Source organism: Hoplias malabaricus, chromosome 9, assembly GCF_029633855.1.
Source record: "Hoplias malabaricus isolate fHopMal1 chromosome 9, fHopMal1.hap1, whole genome shotgun sequence".
Lineage (NCBI taxonomy): Eukaryota > Metazoa > Chordata > Actinopteri > Characiformes > Erythrinidae > Hoplias > Hoplias malabaricus.
In genome coordinates, this window is record NC_089808.1 from 41811183 (window position 1) to 41833708 (window position 22526).

The 22526-nt window shown below is 43.3% G+C and overlaps 1 protein-coding gene across 1 annotated transcript; it reads right to left on the reverse strand.

Moving 5' to 3' along the window:
* Nucleotides 1-315: 315 nt before the first annotated feature.
* Nucleotides 316-16265, reverse strand: zgc:136930 (uncharacterized protein LOC563946 homolog). Its single transcript, XM_066682150.1, has 9 exons — nt 15827-16265; nt 15104-15164; nt 14913-15008; nt 12894-13073; nt 12656-12781; nt 4995-5215; nt 4366-4403; nt 928-966; nt 316-422 (listed from the first exon to the last, which is right to left on the reverse strand). The coding sequence occupies exons 1-9, from the start codon at nt 16201-16203 to the stop codon at nt 379-381; spliced, it is 1182 nt and encodes a 393-aa protein (XP_066538247.1). The 5' UTR covers nt 16204-16265; the 3' UTR covers nt 316-378.
* Between the last annotated feature and the right edge of the window lie 6261 nt (nt 16266-22526).

The following is a 22526-nucleotide window of genomic DNA, read 5'->3' on the forward strand; positions in this document are numbered from 1 at the left end:
TGTCATCTGGCCTACCCCCTCAGGACACTCCGCGTATCATCAGTGGTACACATACCTCAGTTTGAGAACCACTGATGTACACCACGCCTTACTCCAGACACCTAACCCCAGGCTCAGGAAGGATCTGACAGACTAAGAGCTTTAAAAAGGCTGGTTATATTTGGTTTAAAAGCGTCTAGTTGCTGGGGGTGGCATTGTTATTGCCACAGAGTCATGGTGCTGAGGTTTCAGTTGGTCCCCAGGGATCTTGTAAAGGGGGGTCTTATCAGAATGGACACCAGTGGACAAATAAGAGGATGTGGGTTGTTTTGGAATGCAGCTTTATTGGGATAACAGGGAGGGGCATGCATGTGGACACCTCCAACAATCACCCTGCGCTCAGGAGGACTCTGCATCACTGACGACAGAAGTCTCGGTGTGCTCTAATGAGAGAGAGAGAGAGAGAGAGAGAGAGAGAGAGAGAGAGAGAGAGAGAGTCACATACTACCCCACTCATGTCCAAACTAGGAGGCCTGAGATTGTAAGAATCCACAAAATGCTTCTCTATGCTGCAAAACCCAAAGCTCTGTTTTTGTCAGAGTCAGTGTCTGTAGGCACCCCTCATGACTGTAGAATTCAACTACTTTAAAGGACTTTAAGAAGACTTTTTGCACAGAAAACGTATACAATCTCCAAAGCATTAAATGAGTTACGAGGCCCTGCAGCATCTGCAAATGACTTTAAGGTCACCTTGCCTTCCAGCACTGGGCTGTGGACCTGTGTTTTCTGGGGTGAAGGAGCTCTGGGCATTGTGTCCTCAGCCCTTGTTCCTGGTGGGACCACCACAGCTGAGTTCGCTCATTATTATGAGCGATAATCATTATTGTTATTATGTTTCCATACAGTGGCTAAGTGTGCTGCTAGTGGACTGTGTAATGTGTAATTCACCTGTGATGATCTCTTTGATTTGTATTCCCTTTCCACCAGCTGCAGGCAGTGAAGAGAGAGAGAGAGAGAGAGAGAGAGAGAGAGAGAGAGAGATGGGGTGAGAGAGAGAAAGATGGGGAGAGAGAGAGAGAGAGAGAGAGAGAGAGAGAGAGAGAGATGGGGTGAGAGAGAGAAAGATGGGGAGAGAGAGAGAGAGAGAGAGAGAGAGAGAGAGAGAGATGGGGAGAGAAGGAAACAGGAGGATTTAGTCATTCAGTTTCACTTAAGTGGCCGTGACCCAGACTTACTAATGTGTTACACTAATACACCAGGAGACACACACTTGTGATCAATCTGAGTGTTTGAATGGGACTTGCCTGTGCGGATGTATCTAGTGTGTATTTCCGTTTGGGCGTGAGGGGAGTCCTGGGGAGTGCTGGTTTGGGGTGGGTCTCCCCCTATGAGACGGAAAAGCGCAGATGAGAGAGGCCCCACCCACCGCCATGCCCCAGGACTCCGCCCCTTTTATTATATTTCAACAGAAATCAAATCATAAATAAACACAATTCAACAAGTATTTGACTTGGTTTTAAATGGCTGCTTGGTCTTTATTGTTGATGAGGTTTGTTTGTACTTTAGGAAAGATTTTAGATTCAGGGTTTAATCAAATTAATTAAGTTCAGTAAAAATTACAGAGTTAACTGTGTAATGAAGTTCTACATTCACTGATGTAGTTGAGAGTAAATGCTTGTAACCCTTGTTTACATTCCTCTTTAATTATAAACTAACATTTAATCGTGTTTTTAGGGTTTACTCTTTGTTTTAAGAATTATTTTAGCATTTTCTCTTCAATTTGTAGGATGTCACTCACGTAAACGTTCACCAAATACAAGACATTCCTAAGTAATCCACCTTAATAGTCCACCTTTATTAAAACAAGGCAAACGAGAAGGACAGAGCTGCAGAGCTAGAAATCAATCCACATTCCTCACTGGGTTTTCATTGGATCAGACTAAAACTGGCTCTGCTTCTACGTTTAAAATCAGCTGTCAATCCACCTAGAGTCTAAACTCTCAACATCGTATTCATTACCTCCACTCAACAGTGGAATCTATGTTGTGTTCATTAGAACAAGACCCTTGTCTGTCTCCATAGCAATATTTAAACACTTTTTATGACCACTACATCACTGTTTACAGCTGTTGTTTTCTGGTTGTTCTTTCACACATCTATCTCCAAATTAGAAGCTGTTACAGGGGAAGGAAAAGACCTTCTAAATATTCAATGGAAGTCAATGTAAAAAGGTTTGATTCCCAGGGATTCTGGAGCATTTTATTGGTTCATTCACCATGACGCGAAGGACAGCTGCGGTGTTTCACTGATGTAGTAAACTAAACTCCACAGAAATGCAGGTTTTTCTAAAAATGATAGCAATAACTGATAATATTTTGAGATGTAAATCAAATATCTAATTTAAATATGTAATCAGACTACGAAAATATTAGGTCAAAATCTACTCAAAAGATAAAACAGATGAATGACAATCTGATTGACTTTGTGATCAGATTTAACAGCACACAACTTTGTAAATCGCCATTGCTCCACTGAGGATGAGGACACGAACACAACACTGAGAGAACACAAAGAAACGGAGGGGGTTCGTGCTGTAAGCAGTAAACACCTTAAAGAGCCAAAAACGGTCCCTGAGCATATTTATAAAAGAAAAGACAAAGCCTACAGTGAGTGTTTATAGAGACTAGTTCTCTGTTTGAAAACGTCCAGTGCTTATTACAGTGAAGTATTCGATCATTCATTTACACTCTGTTTAACCGTATAACCACAACAATGCAGCGAAAACTCCCGAGCTCAGAGCCCTGCTCTCTGACAGTGCAGTTTATCCCAAGTCACACTCATGGCTGTGTGATGTGACAGTGTGGTGACCTGAATAATTCAGTCTACTAATCAAAAAGCCAGTCATGCAGAACAGCTTTAGAGAACAGCAGCCTCAGAATCCACAGATACCCATCTCAGTCTGCAGACAGTCTGTCAGTCAGTCAGCGAAAACGCTGCGATGGTGTCAGCATCACAAGCCTCCAGAGCAGCTGAGAGTGCGTCTCATATCACTGCTTTGATCGTGAAGTTGGTATCGCGTGAGAAAGATAACTATTCAAACGAGTGCGGTGAAGATAAGTGCACAGCCAAATGAGAACCAACAAGCTGAAACCGCAGCCAGGGGTTCAAAATATGAAAATTAAGTGCATTTATGTCCAGATTTTAATAACATAATAATCTCGTGTTAAATTGTCTATTTTGTAGATTACATTTATAAATATTCTCTTTTTGCTTTCATCAAGCCTTCATAAGGGTTTAGTACTTCAGTCACGTGTTCAGTAGCCAATGACTGAGTAGGTCCTGCCATTTAATCACAAATGAGGTGTTTCGTGGTCTCATGAATTTAGAGTCGCTAGACCTTAATTAATCTGAAACAGCAAAAATAAGTCAATGTTACCCACCTGTGTAGCAAGAATAGAACAACAACCTCCTCTAGGTTTGTGCTTTTCAACCTTTGGTGAGCAGAGAGAGAAAGCCTAGCATATTGGTCTGAGACCCTTTGTTTTTACCAACACTGGGGCTCTTCATAAACACATCAGTCAGGTTTCGATCGCAAACAGAGCAGCAAACGATGAGGATTTTTATATAAAAGTGTCGCCTTTAAGTCAAAGCAGTGGCTTTTGGGACTGAAATCAAAATACATAATTGAGAAAGACTTGACACAGCAGACAATTAAAGGAACACTAGGTAAGATTTGGGTTTTTTGCTCCTGGGGAAAGGAGGGAGTGGTAGTTTCCTACCCTCCTCCACAAGTTGCTGAGCTCAGAGTAGCGATGGCAGAGGCTCTGTTCATCCTTTTACAGGTCGGTGAAGCATCACAAACATTTTAAAGCTGTAATTTTAAGGTGAAAATAATTGGTAATGTTCCTTTAAATTTTAATATTAAATTTGACAAAATGGTAGTGCTTTTGTTTACACCTTTCGATGTTTCAGTTGTAGATTCTGCTTGTGTTTGTTGCTTTGGTTCTTAAGCCTTGTGCCATAATGACCTTTAGGAGGTTTACCACATTTTTTTTATTTAGCATTTCATCGCCTTCCACTTTCCATTACAGTTAATGAAACTCTTGAGTGGATGATTAAAATGGGCGGGAGTAGGCTTAGGTGACTGCAGTATCTTTTCAGGTCATCTGAACTGCAATGGCCTTAATGCCTTCATCAGTGCACACACAGAATCAGAGGCATGTCTGTAGAGTTAGGTTAGGTTACGGTTGCCAAGTAAACATTGGCCGGCGTGCTCAGTACGAGTGTCTGTGGTCTGTAGGTCACATGGCTGCCATAGCGCGCAGGAATCCACCTAAAACTCACTGAGCAGGGGGTTATGGCTTGTTTGTGATCAGTGTGCTTTACCTGAGAAAGTGTAGGACGTCTCTGTAAAGTCGGGCATTCTGGAAAACAGAAAACGAAAGAGGGTTTGTATCAAAATAATTTGGAGTTTATTCTTTTTATTTTTATTTAACAAAAGAGGAAACAGTCCCCCCTCTTTCACGTCAATGTAAATTGAGGTTGTTCTCTAGAATCAGGTTCCTCTTACATATTAGAAACTGGGGAATCTGTTTGCGTCAGTTTCAGAGAGCAAGAGAAAAGAGAGAGAGAGACACTGAGGGAGAGAAAGCAAGAGAAAGACAGAAACAAAGGGTAGAGAGAGTGTGAGGGTGTGAGGGTAGGAGAGGAACAGAAAATGTGTGTGTGTGTATGTGTGTACGAGTACGTGTGTGTGTGTGTGTGTGTGTGTGTGTGTATGTGTGTGTGTGTGTATGTGTATGTGTCTGTGTGTGTGTGCATGTGTGTGTATGTGTCTGTGTTTGTGTGCGTGTACGTGTGTGTGTGTGTGTATGTGTATGTGTGTGTGTGCGTGTACGTGTGTGTGTGTGTGTGTGTGTATGTGTATGTGTCTGTGTGTGTGTGCGTGTACGTGTATATGTGTGTGTGTGTGTGTATGTGTGAAGAGAGAGAGAGAGAGAGAGAGAGAGGCTCACTTAAAGTCATCTCCCTCCAGCAGTTTCCTGTAGGTGGAGATTTCCGCGTCGAGGGCCAGTTTGACGTCCAGCAGCTCTTGGTAGGCCAGGATCTGTTTCTGCAGGTCAGTCTTGGCCACCTCGATGGCAGAGGTGAGGCTGGCGATCTGAGCCTGGTACTCAGCCACGCCCACGCTGGACTGGGCACTTGCCTCTGCCAGACTCTGCTCCAGGGTCACGTTCTGGGGGAACAGCGGTGTGAGGATCAGCACCCACCATTAAATCATCTTCACGTCATGTAACAGCCCTCACAGTGCCACCTAGTGTCCTGGGTGGGTCAAACCTTCTACTAAACCTCTTTTAAACATGGCTGCCCCCATGTGGGAGGACCTTCTCTTGTTCATTCAGAGACTACAAAGACATTTGGCTCTTAATCTGAGGAGTATGTATGGAATAAAAATGTATAAAATAATAAATAAACACTGGTGGGTGGGGGTAAAAATCATTGATTGCTCCTTTAAATTCCTAGTAGTCTATGACTATGTATTTTCTACTGATTAGAACACATTTTATAGATGCTTTGATGAGGTTCATTATTCAACAGCAGACAAAGGCAGCTGATAGAATTAAAGATCTAACTGGAAGGGGTTATTAATATTTCCATTGACGATGTTAGGAAACGATTCTCTAAGCTCCACACCAGGAAATCCCAGGGGCCAGATGGGATCCGCTGAAAGGTCTTAAAGGCTTGCATTGATTCACCTCCATTTCAGAGGCTGTTTCAGCATTCAGTAAGCACAGGACTGATACCGGCCCAGTGGAAGCTCATTAATTTTACCTGTACCTAAACACAATAGGCCTAAAGAAATGAATGACCTGAGACCAGTTGCACTATCGTCAGTTCCTACGAAGTGTTTTGAAAAAATGGGCAGCACGGTGGTGCAGCAGGTAGTGTCTTAGTCACACAGCTTCAGGGACCTAGAGGTTGTGGGTTTGAGTCCCGCACAAGGTGACTGTCTGTGAGGAGTGTGGTGTGTTCTCCCTGTGTCTGCGTGGGTTTCCTCCGGGTGACTGTCTGTGAGGAGTGTGGTGTGTTCTCCCTGTGTCTGCGTGGGTTTCCTCCGGGTGACTGTCTGTGAGGAGTGTGGTGTGTTCTCCCTGTGTCTGCGTGGGTTTCCTCCGGGTGACTGTCTGTGAGGAGTGTGGTGTGTTCTCTCTGTGTCTGTGTGGGTTTCCTCCGGGTGACTGTCTGTGAGGAGTGTGGTGTGTTCTCTCTGTGTCTGCGTGGGTTTCCTCCGGGTGACTGTCTGTGAGGAGTGTGGTGTGTTCTCTCTGTGTCTGCGTGGGTTTCCTCCGGGTGACTGTCTGTGAGGAGTGTGGTGTGTTCTCCCTGTGTCTGCGTGGGTTTCCTCCGGGTGACTGTCTGTGAGGAGTGTGGTGTGTTCTCTCTGTGTCTGTGTGGGTTTCCTCCGGGTGACTGTCTGTGAGGAGTGTGGTGTGTTCTCCCTGTGTCTGTGTGGGTTTCCTCCGGGTGACTGTCTGTGAGGAGTGTGGTGTGTTCTCTCTGTGTCTGCGTGGGTTTCCTCCGGGTGACTGTCTGTGAGGAGTGTGGTGTGTTCTCTCTGTGTCTGTGTGGGTTTCCTCCGGGTGACTGTCTGTGAGGAGTGTGGTGTGTTCTCCCTGTGTCTGTGTGGGTTTCCTCCGGGTGACTGTCTGTGAGGAGTGTGGTGTGTTCTCTCTGTGTCATTATGAGCCAAACGCTCATAATTTGGATCAACAGTTTTTTGGACAATCAGGACACAACAGGTTAGGTTTAATTCAGCCACCTCTACCTCTGCCTCTAGGCCCATTCACACCAGAGCCCCTCAGGGGTGTGTTTTGTCCCCTCTACTCTAAACACTCTATACCACATGTCAAACTCAAGGCTCGTGGGCCAAATGTGGACCACCGTGTCATTTGATGTGGCCCACAAGAGCTTAAAAGATCTGATTGACTGCAATCTAGTGGCTTAATCCCGTCGCTTCACGGATAACAATCAGCATGAACTGTGGGAAATGGAGTTTATGGTCACTGCACACTTTTAGACTTAATTATTAATTATTCCACCACTAATTCTAAAGCGTGCATTGACCTTAAACTACATTTCCCACAATGCATGCTGATTATGTTGCCCGCCAAGTGACGGCATTCCACCACTAGATTCAACAAGTGGAATTAAGAAATAGCTACAAATATTGATCCCAAAATGTCCAGGAAACGAATAATTAATGCTGATGGAAGACAGTTTGAAGAGAGATGTGAAGGCGATACATGTTTGTGCTTCTAGGAGAAGAATCGATATGTGTTTTGTGTTATGAGGTGGTGGCAGGTGTCAAAGAGTACAGTTTTCATCGGCACTTTGACACCGAACACGGAGCTCAGGACGCCAAAGTTAGCCTTCAAGAAAAGCAACAAACTGTACAAGAATTAAAAGGCAAACTGTGATTGCAGCAGAATGTTCACAAAAGTTACGGCCCAAAATCACGCAGCTGTGAAAGCTAGCTTTATTGTAGCTGAAGAAATCGCTCATGCGTCTAAGTCTTTCTCAGACGGTGCATAACTTGATGAAGTTTTCTTTATTCACTTGGATAGTTTGATTGTTGATTGATGGAGAAATATGAGCTTCTAACCCTCACAAAAGAACAGGGTTTAACAAGCAAACATTTTTATATCTATGCAAATATTTATAAGTTGAATAAGTAATAAATTTAGTTATTTAACATTAAGGAGCACTTACATTTATTCTACATTACACTTGGTTACATTTACACTGTCTAACAGTTACATCTGGCCCTTTGAAGGCAGCCATTGTGCCGATGTGGCCCTCTGTGAAAATGAGTTGGACACCCCTGCTCTATACTAACGAGAGCCGATCTAACACACCAACACACACCTTTTTTTAAATGTGCGGATGACACTGCCATTGTGGGGTATCCGAAATCTGATAACTCAGCGTTAACCAGTTTTCAGGAAGAGGTGAGTAACTGCACTAAATGGTATAAAGATAACGTCCTGGGTGTTAATGCAAATCAAACAAAAGAAATGGTTTATAGATTTTAAACACCGTAAACGTGAGGTCCCTCACAGCATTGTTAGTGATACACCAACTGAGAGAGTTAGTACCAACCAATACCTAGGTCTTAAAACTGATGACCAACTTAAATCTGAGGCATGCACTAAGCCTAAGGTTTAAAATATGACAACAGACGATGTTCTTTTTACAGAAGCTTAGCTTTTTTCAGGTGTACTGTATTGTTGTAGAACAGTCGTTCAGTGTGTACTGTCCTTTGGCTCAGTCTTCGTATTTGGGAACATGCGCAAACAAGAGCAAAACAAACTACAGCGTCTGGTAAGAAAAATTATTGGATGCAGCCAGTCGTCAGTCGCTCAGCTTTGGTTATTCAGATCTTATTGTGAACACAGCTGAGCAGATACTTAGAGATCCTGCCCTCCCTTTATACAGCAGGCTTCAACTCAGTAACTATGGCAACAGTAGCCTGCTGCAAAGGTCAATTAAAACCAAAAGGTTTAGTGTGTCATTTGTATCCTGTGCTGTCAGATTTTTAATTAAAAACACAGGTCAAGGAAATTAATTATATTTTCACTATTGTAACACTGTTTTTCCTTTTTATTGTTTAATTCATGTTATTGTTTGTTTGTTTTTTTTTTTACTGGGGGAAGGGATACCTAATTATATGTCTATGTTTTCTAAATGTACATTTTCTATGTTTTCTATGTTTTCTTTGACCAATCAAATTTCCTAATTTTGGGATAAAAATGTATACTAATAAAGTGCATTTTTGGACCGTGGGAGGAAACCCACACAGACACAGGGAGAACACACCAAGCTCCTCACAGACAGTCACCCGGAGGAAACCCACACAGACACAGGGAGAACACACCAAGCTCCTCACAGACAGTCACCCAGAGAGGGACTCAAACCTACACCCTCCAAGACACTACCTGCTGCACCACCGTGCCGCCCCACATCTGTGATTTTGCATCTCAAATTGTGTTTTTAATTGTCCAGACTCCCTCTCAAAATATTATGTGACATCAGAAAAACAGATCATTTAAAACAGCAGCTCAGTTTTCATATATGGACTGGGGAACGGATGATGTGCTTAGATTACATTTGTAAACTCTACTAATCTAAACTAAAATGAAAGTCAGTTGAAGTTAAAGGGATAAATGTCGGTAATGATCAGATTCCTCAGAACCATGAACCTACGCCCCAGAGAAGACTGTGAATTCCCCGAGAACGTAGAGCATTAACCGTTGAATAAAAAGCACCTAACGTTTCAGCAACTTTTAGCTGAGAGCCTGAGTCTCGAAAGTGTTTACGAGTGATGCATAATTATCTGTGAGAAAATGAGCAGTGATGTGCAGCTTACTGCCTTCTGTGGCACCGAGTGAGAAAACCACTTCCTCTGTCTTCTGCTTCCTGTACCTGGCAGCTGTGATTTATTGTAAATATGTTGATCTCTCTTGTTCTTTCTCTCACACATTCTCTGGGAAAGCAGTGCTGATGTCTGGTGAGGAATTGGGCGTTCTCCTTCAGACCAAGTCCCCTCAACTTCTACAGCCATTGTTCACTTCCTATTCTCTCAGTTTACAGCAGTCTTTCCTGCATTCACTCAGTTTGAATTACAATTTGGGACCTTCATTAAGACTGACATGCAAGAAGGCTTTTACCTCCCTGTGGGGCGTTACCTTTTCAGAAACACAGTGATAAACTCAACAAAACAGTGTTTTGCTCGTACGGAGCATCCCCATAAAGGCTGAAAAGGGGAGGTGAGGTTCAGGGCGGCTTAGGAATGTGTATGAGGCCACACCTCCCTTTGGATAGATGAGTACAAGAAAAAGGGTGGAGGTGGGAGCGAGTGTGTCTGACACAGAAATGAAGTGAGTTTGCAGGGTGTATATAGGACTGAGGGAAGGAGCGTGGTCCTACTCCCAAAATTATGTTATTGCATACTTCAATTTCAATTATGAAACTGATTATGTGTGATTTTTACATTTTTTAAGAAACACTGTGTAGTATTACTGCCTTAAAATTACAGATTCTAAATGACTGTGATGTTCCACGGAGCTGTAACAGGGAGAATAGAGCCTCTGTGGCTGCTACGCTGGGTTCACTGCTGGGTCCTGCACTGAGAAACTTCTGAATTAGGGGACGGAGGACTCTCGGGAGAAATGTGTAACACTTTACGGCACAAATATCACGGATGGTTACCTAGAAGAAGGACCTAGCTCTGTATTCATGGTACGGACATTATGGCAGAGAGAGAGAAAATGAGCAGCCGCTCAAGAGTCAGTACTGAAGGTTGCCCGGGTTTGCAGCTGCTAACTTAGCCGGATTAGCTCACTTTTTCGCGTTAGACATCGATTCTTGTAACAAGTGCTTTTCGCCGGTTGCTATGTGGATATGTGACTGAAGGTACACTTTGTAAACTCTCTGAAAAAAATAGGTACAGCAGAGATACACTGCAGGTCACTAAAGGTACAAACAGTGTAAATGTACCTTTAACTGTACAACCGTTTTGTTAGAGTCCAGTTGTGTTCCTTAAAGCTACATTACATTCTCTTCTTCAGAAGGAGAGGTGGATATCTGTAATATTTCTTTATAGAACTGTATAGAATGTGTAAAAGTTAAAAACATAATAATAAGTCCTGGAGATGAAATTTGGCATACTAAATCTAATAGAATAAGGTGTAATTATGTTTCCTAAATAAAGGTACACACATGTGCCCTTGAGCGTTCCACCACAGAGACATTTTCTCTGACAGTGTATCAGTGGAACCCAAGCTTGGTTGAGGACAGTGTTATAATCAGGTTTTTGAGAGTTACTGATGAATGAGGGTGAGTCACCAAAGTTACACTTTATGGTACACACTTTACACATCATTTTATTCTATTACACACATTCAGATCAGCATCAGCTGAAGGCCCGAGAGTCGCTCGTGACTTATGTAAACATCACTCTGTGAGTATGTGTGCGTGAGTGAGTGAGTGAGAGAAAGCGAGAGAGTGGGAATTACACTTAGCAACAGGTAGAGGGACGTTAAAGGGGACATATTTTACTCTTTTCCCACCTGTAACCACAGTTCCCCGAGGTCTCAGTGTAATGTTTGTGACATGTTTGGTGAGAAGTAACCAAGAAATAAACACCTCAGCCCTGGCACAGTGACTGGAGACCCTCACACAACGGGAGTCTCTGTACTTGATGTCAGAGGTAGAGCTCAGAACAGCTCTTTTTATCCCACTTTTTCTGACTTGAGCAGCCCACAGAAAACCGAATGAGTGGTCTTGTTCCACAGTGTGTAGTGCGGCGTGCTCCAAATCCCCCAGTTAATGAGTAAATGCATTGAACAAAGGGGTTTTCAGAATCATTTCAGAAAAATGACTGAAAAACAATAAATGACTGTACGCTCCTTTGTGCTTACTTTAGTCTTTTTGTTTGTTTGCAGATTTTCTTCAGATCTAGTAGCAACCAAAAATCTAAACATCGCTGTGGTTGTTCTGATATATAAATGATCTCTGCCCTGATTTGCCACTCTGCGTCTCATCCTAGATCAAACGGGCTCAGACCTGCTGATGTTTGGCATCTGGTTTTCACCCTGAGTCTCGTCACCAAACCAACTTCCTATTCCGTTGTTTCATAGCTTGTGTTTTACTGGTAATAAAGTGTAAAAACCAGAGAGAAAAAAAACAAAACCGGCAAGCCCATCGTTTTCTGAGGCACACAGCAGGGGATCACCAAGCAGTAATCAGTAAGTAATCTTACAGGTTTGATTCACAAGAGCCAGAATCACTGGGTTTAACCCATTACAAAGTCAACCATCGTCATAATGTGGTTTAGCTGAGCTCTGAGCTCTGTCAGCTGTCTAATCTCTGTCTTGGTCTAACTGCTCATTAGCAGCGATAAGAGACATGGAAAAGCTTTCAGTGCCTCAAACCTGAATCCCATTACTCAGAAGAAAGCATCTGTGATCTGATGAAGAGAGCATTAGTTAGGACCTGAGTGGTAGGTAATCTTCTCACTTTGACGTCAATCAGACACAGATATAAGATTAAACTCAGATATAAGTATATATCACGAGAGTTTAATAGAGTGGCCACTTTATTGGAAACCTCTCTCTTGTGTCTTCACCTTCCTGGTGTACAGTTACAGGCTGTGGATCATTTGTTGATGCAGTTGGATAAAGATAAACATAAAGAAATAGACCACCATGCTGCCCTTGACTGGATACTGAACACCAGTGACACCACTGTATTTGACACAACTGCACTACTGCATTTTTATTTGGTAAACCAACCACGGATGGAACTGAAGGTACTAGGGTTTGATTCCCGGTTCGGGCAGGATCACCATACTCTGCCTATCACAGGGGAGCCTCTGAGCTGCTTACACTGGTCAATTTCTGGTCAGAGGTGGGATGTGAACTGGGTCTGAGTTTGTTCACATCCCACCTCTAGCGAGTTTCTGAGTTCCTTTGAGTTTGGGGCGTGGGGCGTGATCTGTGGGAACGCAAGAAGACCATTGGTCCACCCCTGGCATTACCTTTAAGAGTTGTGTGTAACACACTGAGCTCCTAGTGACGTGGACGTGGATAGTATGTTGAAGCGCTGGGACACTCACCTGTGTGATGAGTCCCTGCAGCTCTATGCCCAGCGTCTGTAGCTCCTTCTTGGCTGATGTGATCTCCACCTTAGCCATGGACAAAGCCTCTGTGCTCTTAGCGTTCTCCGTATGTATCTCGTCCATCTGAGGAAATATTTATATGTTGCTGTTTAATGCTAAAGGCTTTACATTGTGAGTATATTGTTAACGAATATCCAGTTGAATGTAAACTGATTTATATTCACTATATTCCCACCTTGAGTTTGTAGTAGGCCTCAGCCTCCTCTCGGTGCTGCTGGACAGACTTCTCATACTCGGCCCTCATCTTATTGAGGGCCGTGGAGATATCGAAGGACTTGCCAGTGTCCACTTCGATCATGGAGACTGAGGTGTCTATGTTGGATGTGCCCAGTTTGGACTGAAGAGTGGACAGCTCCTGAGGAGTGAGACGATGGAGAAAGAGGAGATTCAGAAAGAGGGTTCAGAAGTGTCCTCATTTCTGTCTCAGTATATATATACATATCTGTACATACCGCAAACTTTACACACTTCAGTACTTGTGCTTAACATGATTGTATTAGCACTATTTTATCCACTCTGACATTGTATACCTTGTTCTTTGACGTCTACCTTTATTTGTTTTGTTTTGATTGCAATATCTAATAATCTAATAATCTACAGGATCAAATAATCTAATAAAAAATATAAAGTAATAAAACAATCGAATAATAAATAATCTAAACATTCTAAATATTTTGATAATATCTTAATATTTGTTATCTTTATTGTTGTGTTTTCTTTTTATGTGTTATTTTAGGTGAATTATATTTGAAAAGGTAAAATAAACGAGAGGGTGGCAGGTAGTGTCTCTGTCACAGCTCCAGGGACCTTGAGGTTGTGGGTTCGAGTCCCGCTCCGGGTGACTGTCTGTGAAGAGTGTGAGTGTGGTGTGTTCTCCCTGTGTCTGCGTGGGTTTCCTCCGGGTGACTGTCTGTGAGGAGTGTGGTGTGTTCTCCCTGTGTCTGCGTGGGTTTCCTCCGGGTGACTGTCTGTGAGGAGTGTGGTGTGTCCTCTCTGTGTCTGCGTAGGTTTCCTCCGGGTGACTGTCTGTGAGGAGTGTGGTGTGTTCTCCCTGTGTCTGTGTGGGTTTCCTCTGGGTGACTGTCTGTGAGGAGTGTGGTGTGTTCTCTCTGTGTCTGCGTGGGTTTCCTCCGGGTGACTGTCTGTGAGGAGTGTGGTGTGTTCTCCCTGTGTCTGTGTGGGTTTCCTCCGGGTGACTGTCTGTGAGGAGTGTGGTGTGTCCTCTCTGTGTCTGCGTAGGTTTCCTCCGGGTGACTGTCTGTGAGGAGTGTGGTGTGTTCTCCCTGTGTCTGTGTGGGTTTCCTCCGGGTGACTGTCTGTGAGGAGTGTGGTGTGTTCTCTCTGTGTCTGCGTGGGTTTCCTCCGGGTGACTGTCTGTGAGGAGTGTGGTGTGTTCTCCCTGTGTCTGTGTGGGTTTCCTCCGGGTGACTGTCTGTGAGGAGTGTGGTGTGTTCTCTCTGTGTCTGCGTGGGTTTCCTCCGGGTGACTGTCTGTGAGGAGTGTGGAGTGTTCTCCCTGTGTCTGTGTGGGTTTCCTCCGGGTGACTGTCTGTGAGGAGTGTGGTGTGTTCTCTCTGTGTCTGCGTAGGTTTCCTCCGGGTGACTGTCTGTGAGGAGTGTGGTGTGTTCTCTCTGTGTCTGCGTGGGTTTCCTCCGGGTGACTGTCTGTGAGGAGTGTGGTGTGTTCTCCCTGTGTCTGCGTGGGTTTCCTCCGGGTGACTGTCTGTGAGGAGTGTGGTGTGTTCTCCCTGTGTCTGCGTGGGTTTCCTCCGAGTGACTGTCTGTGAGGAGTGTGGTGTGTTCTCCCTGTGTCTGCATGGGTTTCCTCCGTGTCACTGTCTGTGAGGAGTGTGGTGTGTTCTCCCTGTGTCTGCGTGGGTTTCCTCCGGGTGCTCCGGTTTCCTCCCACGGTCCAAAAACACACGTTGGTAGATGGATTGGAGACTCAAAAGTGTCCGTAGGTGTGAGTGAATGTGTGTGTGTGTGTTGCCCTGTGAAGGACTGGCGCCCCCTCCAGGGTGTATTCCCGCCTTGCGCCCAGTGATTCAAGGTAGGCTCTGGACCCACCGCGACCCTGAACTGGATAAATGCTTACAGATAATGAATGAATAAAATAAATGAACTAACTAACTACCTCTGCATAATGTACTTTCACATAAGGATTCTGATTTTCTGATACACATTTTCCAAAGTACCTCTTCCTGTGTTTTGGAGACAAAGTCCAGTTCACCCTTCAGACTGGCAAACTTGGCGTCCAGATCAATTTTCAGGTCAGCTGCCAATTCAATGTCCTGTAAACAGAAACATCATGGTCAACGATGTTCACGTTTCTCAGATCCTCACGGTTCTTACAGTCCACAACAACTGCATGAGTTCTACCACTCACCTTCTTCATGGCAGTGATGTCAGACTCAAGCTGGAACTTGACGCCTTGCTCAAAGTCAAGCCTGGAGAAATGGAAAATAATGATTATTTTTTTAGAAAGATGCAAGAAAAAGCATTTATATTTTGCCCCACTGCTCCAAAACCCAAAGCCGAGGGGTCTGTAGCCCTCCAGCCCACACTCTGGCATTGGGCATAGTGAGCTGAGGCTTATCGCTAGCTGTTCCAGAGCACCCCAGTTAGTTTCATAGGTGTTGGGATAAGAGGTGTCATGATATATTTGGTCATGGTGTCTATGAAATACTGTAAGACTAAATTCACAGACAGCATTTCACCATGTTCTTCACTACACTTTCATTCTATCACAGTTCACTTTCCTCTTTTGATTATGTACCAGCTCTAACACCTGACTCATGATGTCACATGTGAATCATTCATTCGTACATTCATTCATTCATACTCTTTGCATTACTTGCTGGATAATGAGTCTCCTCCCACAGTTCAAAAACATATTGTATGTGTAACTGGGTGACTGTGTGAAACTGTCCACAGGTGTGTGTGTGTGTGTGTGTGTGTGTGTGAGTGTGTGAAACTGTCCACAGGTATGACTATGAGAGTGACTGTGTGAGTGTTTGTCCTATGTTCTTCCTGTATTTAAATGAAAGTTCGTTTACTGATTGATTGATTCATTCATTCATTGATCCATTTATTGAACTGAATCACTCACTTGGCCTTGAGTTCGTGGGCGGTTCCTCGGACGTTGTCGAGCTCTATCTCCAGTTTGACGGTGTCGAGGGTGAGGGTCTGCAGGGTGCTGCGGTATTCGCTGAGCTGGGCCTCGTACTCCACCGTGGTGGTGCCAGACGCCTCAGGGGACATGTCCGCTCCTCCGGTCAGCTGGGACAGTTTGGCCTCCAGGGCGGCGTTCTCTTGCTGGAGCGCCCGGACCTTGGCCATGTAGGTGGAGAAGCGGTCGTTCAGTCTGGACAGCGTGCTCTTCTCTGCCTCGCGGGACAGCACCGGGACCACTGAGGGCCCCAGAGAGGAACCGGCTACCAGGGCAGAGCCGGCACTGAGTCCTCCAGCAGCGATGGTGCGGCCCATGGAGAAAGCTGGGCTTGCGACTAGAGCTCCGGCAGCTCCGAACCCTGCTCCAGAGCCAGCGCCACCTCCCAAACCAAGACCGAAGCCAAGACCTGCTCCAGCACCGAGCCCCAGACCTGCTCCAGCTCCAGCACCGAACCCCAGGCCCAGTCTGGCTCCAGCACCACCTCCGGCTCGAGAAAAGCCACCCGAGAAGCCCGACAGCCTGGAGGAGGACAAGGACAAAGACAGGGACATGATGGAGAGCTCGGGATCACTGCAGAGAGCACAGAAAGAGCAGACTGGAGTATGCAGGAAGGCGAAGGGCCCCTGAACAGGTTTATATAGAGTCAAGAATGAAGAAGGAATGGGAGGAACATGAGGGAATGAGCCAGGACTTGATGATAAACTTTAGGTGCCACCTTCAAATTCCAGTGGACTTTGAGATTAGAAGACCCTGGAGGCAGGGCTTGTCTCGATGTTGAATAACCATGGAGCAGGACATGATTAATGAGTGGTCTGTTCCACAGAGAGCTGGGAGAGAAGATAAATTCACTGTATCAATAAATAAAGGTGTTATAATGTCTTCTATGTGCAATGTGTTCTATCTGTGGCAAGAAGGAAAATAAAGTATACTTTAGCCAGAGTAAAGCGTGTTAGTGTTACACTTCAGTATATTTCTGCCCTTAGAGTGTGGTTTGTTTCCCCATCAAAGGCAAACACAGTACTCTGCAGGTCAGAAGGACAAAAATAAACATATTACATTTTAAAATATGTATTTAAAAAATAATACATAACAAAAATCAGTGCCAATACAAGATGGTGTATATATTGATAATTTTATGTTTGCGTGAGGGCGGCACGGTGAAGCAGCAGGTAGCGGCGCCCATCACACAGCTCCAGGACCCTGGACGTTGTGGGTTCAAGTCCTGCTCCGGGTGACTGTCTGTGAGGAGTGTGGATAAAAAACTTACAGACCACTTAATCTTCAACCACGTACAAACAACAGCCGTTTTTATCTCAAACACACCGTTCCACCTTAAAAGACACGAAGCTTGAAGATGCGAGGTTCCCATTAAGTTCCACCTTAAACGATCTAACGTCAAGCACATTCTCCTTTGTCTTCGAGGAGCTGTTGGAAATAAACATGCCTCTTAAAAAAGGAAATCCATTTTGTCTCAGTAGCAAATGTATTTCCACAAAAGCAACATAACTGACATTTGTAAATAGGATTCTGTTAAATATAAAATTTAATGCAAAGATTACTATCCAAATCTCACAGGACTTTTACACCTTTACATAAGGCACACAGAAAAATCAAAACTCAGTTTATTGTACATTTAGGTCAATGTTGGTTTAAAATGAGTGCATAATCCTGTTAGTTTTCTTCATGTTGTTAAATATAGAACCTGCTGAAAGTAATTAAGCACATTATAACAATACCACAACGATACTGATGACCATTACCATTTTAGCCACTGTATTTGTGATACTACATTTTCATGCAGTTTTGAGTCTAGATCATAGAGCACATTGTTGTTAATAACAATTACCTTTAATCAATAACAACTTAAAGACCATATTTTTAAGAGTGTACATCTATAACATGATGCAAGTGAAAGGAACTGTAACTGGCTCTAGATAAGAGCAGCTGCAACGTGCCATAACTGCCAAAGTGAGACCGGCGTCACGGCGGTTGTACAGTATACAGTTCTTCTTTAAGACTAGTGACATGATCTACACTTTACACTGTCTACTATAGAGACCCGAACTCTCCTCAGAGCTATTCTTTCTCGTAGCGTCTTGCATCAAATGTGGAATTTGGCCGTTTCTGCCTGGTCTTGAAAGCCTTGAGGACTCTGTTTCAGAGCAGCACCTGCCTGAAGTATCAGCGTCTCCTGTCTGTCTTTCTGACAGATGAAGCTCAGCGTCATTTTTTAAACCCCCAAGGCCCTGCTCTTTACATCATTATATAACTGGACCCCCAGCACCTGCTTCATCTGAACTACATAACCAGAGAGGGCGAAAGCGAATCATAAAGATTCAACAGAGTGAATAAATACAGTCCCCACGCCCAAATAAACAACAACACGAAACGTAGTGTGTTTAATCAGCTCCACTGAATCAGGAGCACTTCTTTACAATTAGAGTATAATCCACCCATTCCTCTGCATACTTTTTAGCCTCTTTTCCTGTTCCTCAGCGCTCAGGACCCCCACAGAGCAGGTGTGATGTGGTGGTGGATCATTCTCAGTGCTGCAGTGACACTGACGTGGTGGTGGTGGTGGTGGTGTGTTGGTGTCACTGCAGCTCTGAGAATGAACAGGTTGAAAAACAAATATGTAAGAGCTAGTAAAAATGAACAATGAAACAGCTTTAATTCTGGAGCACACAGGAGTCAGTGAACTACGAGGGTCAAAGTGACAAAAACAAAATAATCGTTCATTAATCGTAATCGTGGTAAAATGTACAATTAATCGTGATATTGATTAGCGCTCATATCGCCCAGCTCTACTGTTGACCCATTTACTTCTGTGGTTTTCTTATTTCCAGCTAAACAACCTGTTTCTTAGTGTCCTAAACAAGCCATAATACACTTTCTGTCGATAAAATCCCTTAAACCAAGTAAAACCGAATAGTAATCTTACATTCGGAGTACGTTGATAATGAGATATAATGGAAAAATCAAGTAATTTTAATATTTAATTTCTATTTTACTTTTCAGTGGAAAAATGAACTTCGGAGTTTCAGACAGATGATGATGGTTAGAGACGATAGTAAAAGGTTGCTTGCTGTTATCTGTTCATCTGTGTTTCTGCACGGTCAGTGTGGTCTGATACTGAACCACAAGCCAATCATAGATTAACACATTCACACAGCCAGACAGCAGCGTCTGTGAAGAGGCTGCAGCAGTGGAAGAACCCTGTCACGATTAGCTCTCAAACACCTCTTTCATTTTCAACCAGAACCAGCTTATTGCTCTTTTTATTGCACTTTACTTTGATCATTTTAAAACTTTGACTTTTGTAAAACACATGTCAGTAAAGAAATAAAAATCATGCTTTAATTTTGGCGAAATAAATTCTTGCTGGAATCCTAAAAAAAAGCTCTTATTTTACGTACGATGGCGTTGCACAGGACACACTGGAGGGACAGAGGTCAGCGGGTGACGTTATACCTGCCTTGATGCATTTGTGTTCTCGTTCTTGGTTATATATGAGTTTATAAAAGTGCAAATGTGGTTATAAAATTAAAGAGCCAATGCAAAGGAAGACCAACAGGTGAGCAACAGTGGAAACAGAATGTGGTACGAACTGAAAGCTATATTCTGTCCTGCTGCAAAACTGCACGAATTTCATGCTGGTTTACGTGATCACACAACATAATCATGCGTACGGTGGGGAAACAAACAAAGTAAACCTAATGTATTAGGGTTATTTCTTTCTTTTTGCTTTATTATTGCTTTTGCGCTATGAGCTCCTGTCCCTGTGATCTGTATACTAACTTGTGCAGTCCAAGACCAAGGTGAAAGGAAGCTAATACTGTATACAGAGCATCAAATGAAAAACAGTTTGTAATCGTAGTAGTTATAATCTTACACAGGTAAGACGTAACCTATCCATTAAAGCTTCACACAGGGTCCGTCCCACGCTCTTCCTACCTGCAGCCACACAATTCCATTATTTCAATCCTACAGCTAGACCCTAAGATTACTGTGACTTTGATCTGATTAGCGACAAGCTACATCTATCATCATTTCCTACACCTACCCAATAGGGTTGCTGTGGCCGTTTATGAGCCAATCAGCAACCAGCTATCCTTAACACGGTTTTGAGCCCAGCCCATGACCACCCACTGTATCACTAGCTCTTCTTACCCTTTAACATCAACAACCATGAATTCACACTGGCCCTGTACCTAGCCCCAGTGGCACTGTTAATGCAGGCTTATGGAGTTATGCTAGGGTCAAAAACTTTTTTTAATTTGAGAAATAAATCTGAAACTGAAAGTTCAAAAAAGATTAAATTTTGAAAAATACAACATACAAAACATACCAAATAAGTGTAGGAGGATTTTTTTTTCAGTTTAAATAGAATTTTGATTCAGTTATTTAGTTTAAAAAGAATCTGAAAGTGAAAATAAGATCTGCGAGTGAAATAAAAGGGTATGAAACTAAAAAACAATACGATCTGAAACTGAAAACATAAAATCTGCAACTGAAAAATATGACTTCAAATTTCAAAATATATGGGAAAGTGAAAATGAAAATAAATTGTTCATTTCAAAAAAAATAATTGAATCAAAATTGAATCTAAACTGTAAAGATCATCCTACACTTATTTTAAGTTTGAATACACGTATTTTTCAAAGTTCAATCCCAAGATTTGAACTTCTAGTTTCAGATATTTTTTTTTTCAAAGGAACTTTTTGACCCTGATATAGCTCCATACATGCTCAGTGCCACCAGTTCCATGTGAACTTTACATGCTACATCACCAACAATCCCAACAGCACCTCTGCACTACATTTCCCCAAATAATCGGTGTTCTCCTTATCCACAACCACTGACGAGACCTTTCAGCTGTTTCTGAAAACTCCCTCACAGCTACCCTTAGTTTCCAGCCCGTGATGTTGAACCGCACAAGCAGGGATGTGGCTGACTTGGCTACAAATCCCCTAACACTGGTCTTACACGTGCCTGCCACCCACGTTCCCTCACCACAGCCGCCAGGTCCGCGCACTTCAGCTTCTTCCTTTCGAATGCTTCATCTACTGCATCCTCAAATGGAACCGTTAACTCTGAAAGTAAACAGATAGTTTATTTCATAGAGTACAGCACCTCAGTGTACAGTTGGGCCTCAGTGTAGTCAACGCAATGCACTCTGGGACCTGCAGTTTTTTCCCTACATCCACCAGTAATTTCCAATATCGTGCTTCACCCCATCTACTAATATTTGTAGCCTGCGTATGTTCTTAAAACATTCCCCCTCACGCACAAACCTAACTATTGTATTACAACAGCCACTCGTCAATGAATTAGCCTCTAGGCGTTAGCTAACAAACATGCTAAAACCATTAGCATCTGATTATGTCTCCATGTGACAAACTAACCTTACAAGCTGATAGAATATGCTTCAGTGTGCCAGCCCCTGTACATAATCTACAACTGGGGTCTTCACCAACCCACTGTCCAAGTTCAGTGGAGTTGGAAGGACGTCATCCCTCCACAGATCAAAAGCAAAAACTTGTAGCACTACAGTATGTTCCTATGTGATCAGTGGAGCTGTTAAAATGAACAAAGAGTGTAGTTTGAATAGTAATGGCAGATTGATTAATTAGATTGTAGAGATGTATTCTAGCATTTCCTGCTGAAAAAACAGGCCACTGTGAGTTTATTCTGGTCTGAGCTGCATTGTTCTGGTCAGGTGCTTGTTTTAGCTGTTCACTCGGTCGTGCTGAGTCACTACACTGGCACATTGACTAATATTTTACCACAGTTTTTTACAAGCTTAGTGTGTTTGTTTACCAAAGACGTACCAGAGCATCAGCGAAGTCATAAATGCAATCAATCAGAAGGATACTGACCTGGTTATTGTTATTAATGTTAAAGATGTTGTTAAACAGAAACATGGTATAAATGGTGTATCCTAGTTTAGTAAACTGCAGTATGAGGAAGCTAAAGCCACAGCACACAGCAGTACCCTTTTCATCGGAGCGCTGAGCCACGTCTGTTTTTCCCTCGTCCTCGGGAAGATGTTGCCTTGTGGGCAGTTCCCCCATCACAATCTGATGCAGGCCTCACTGCCAACACGTTAAAGGCCTGTCCTAACTTCTCTCTTAGTGGAGATAACCTCCAGGGCTTTTACAACTTCTGACTAGATCTGATCACACACTGCGGGCTGAAGAGTGTTTAACACCGGAGCCCACACTGACTGGGTTTAAGAGCCTTGAAAACTGGGTCTAAATCCACACATTAACTCTTTAAATATCATGTAGTAGTATTAGTGAATGTAGGGTTCTCCTAACTAACGTTTGACAACATCTAATTTAAACGGAAGTTAAAAGAACATTCTATTTTAGGTCGCACAAATGTATGCACATTTCTCATGTTTTACGTTTTAAACACAGTGTAATAAGCAGCTGATATTTTTGAAATCATATTTCTGAAGTGTTAAAAAGTTGATGCGGAACTTGTACTCGGTCACACACCAGAACGGCGGTGAAGGGCTTTGTCACTTCATTGGAAATGCTAAGCTGCTGAGACCCTGGTTGATTTAAAGAGCCCATATCATGAAAAATGTAAGTGTGTCACACAGAGGGTGAAACATCTAAAGTTTCTAAAA

Coding starts and splice junctions, on each gene's coding strand:
- zgc:136930 (XM_066682150.1), bottom strand. CDS start 16,203: ATGGGCCGCACCATCGCTGCTGGAGGACTCAGTGCCGGCTCTGCCCTG. Junction 15,165..15,826: donor GCCCACGAACTCAAGGCCAA/GTGAGTGATTCA, acceptor CCATTTCTCCAG/GCTTGACTTTGAGCAAGGCG. Junction 15,009..15,103: donor ACATCACTGCCATGAAGAAG/GTGAGTGGTAGA, acceptor TTCTGTTTACAG/GACATTGAATTGGCAGCTGA.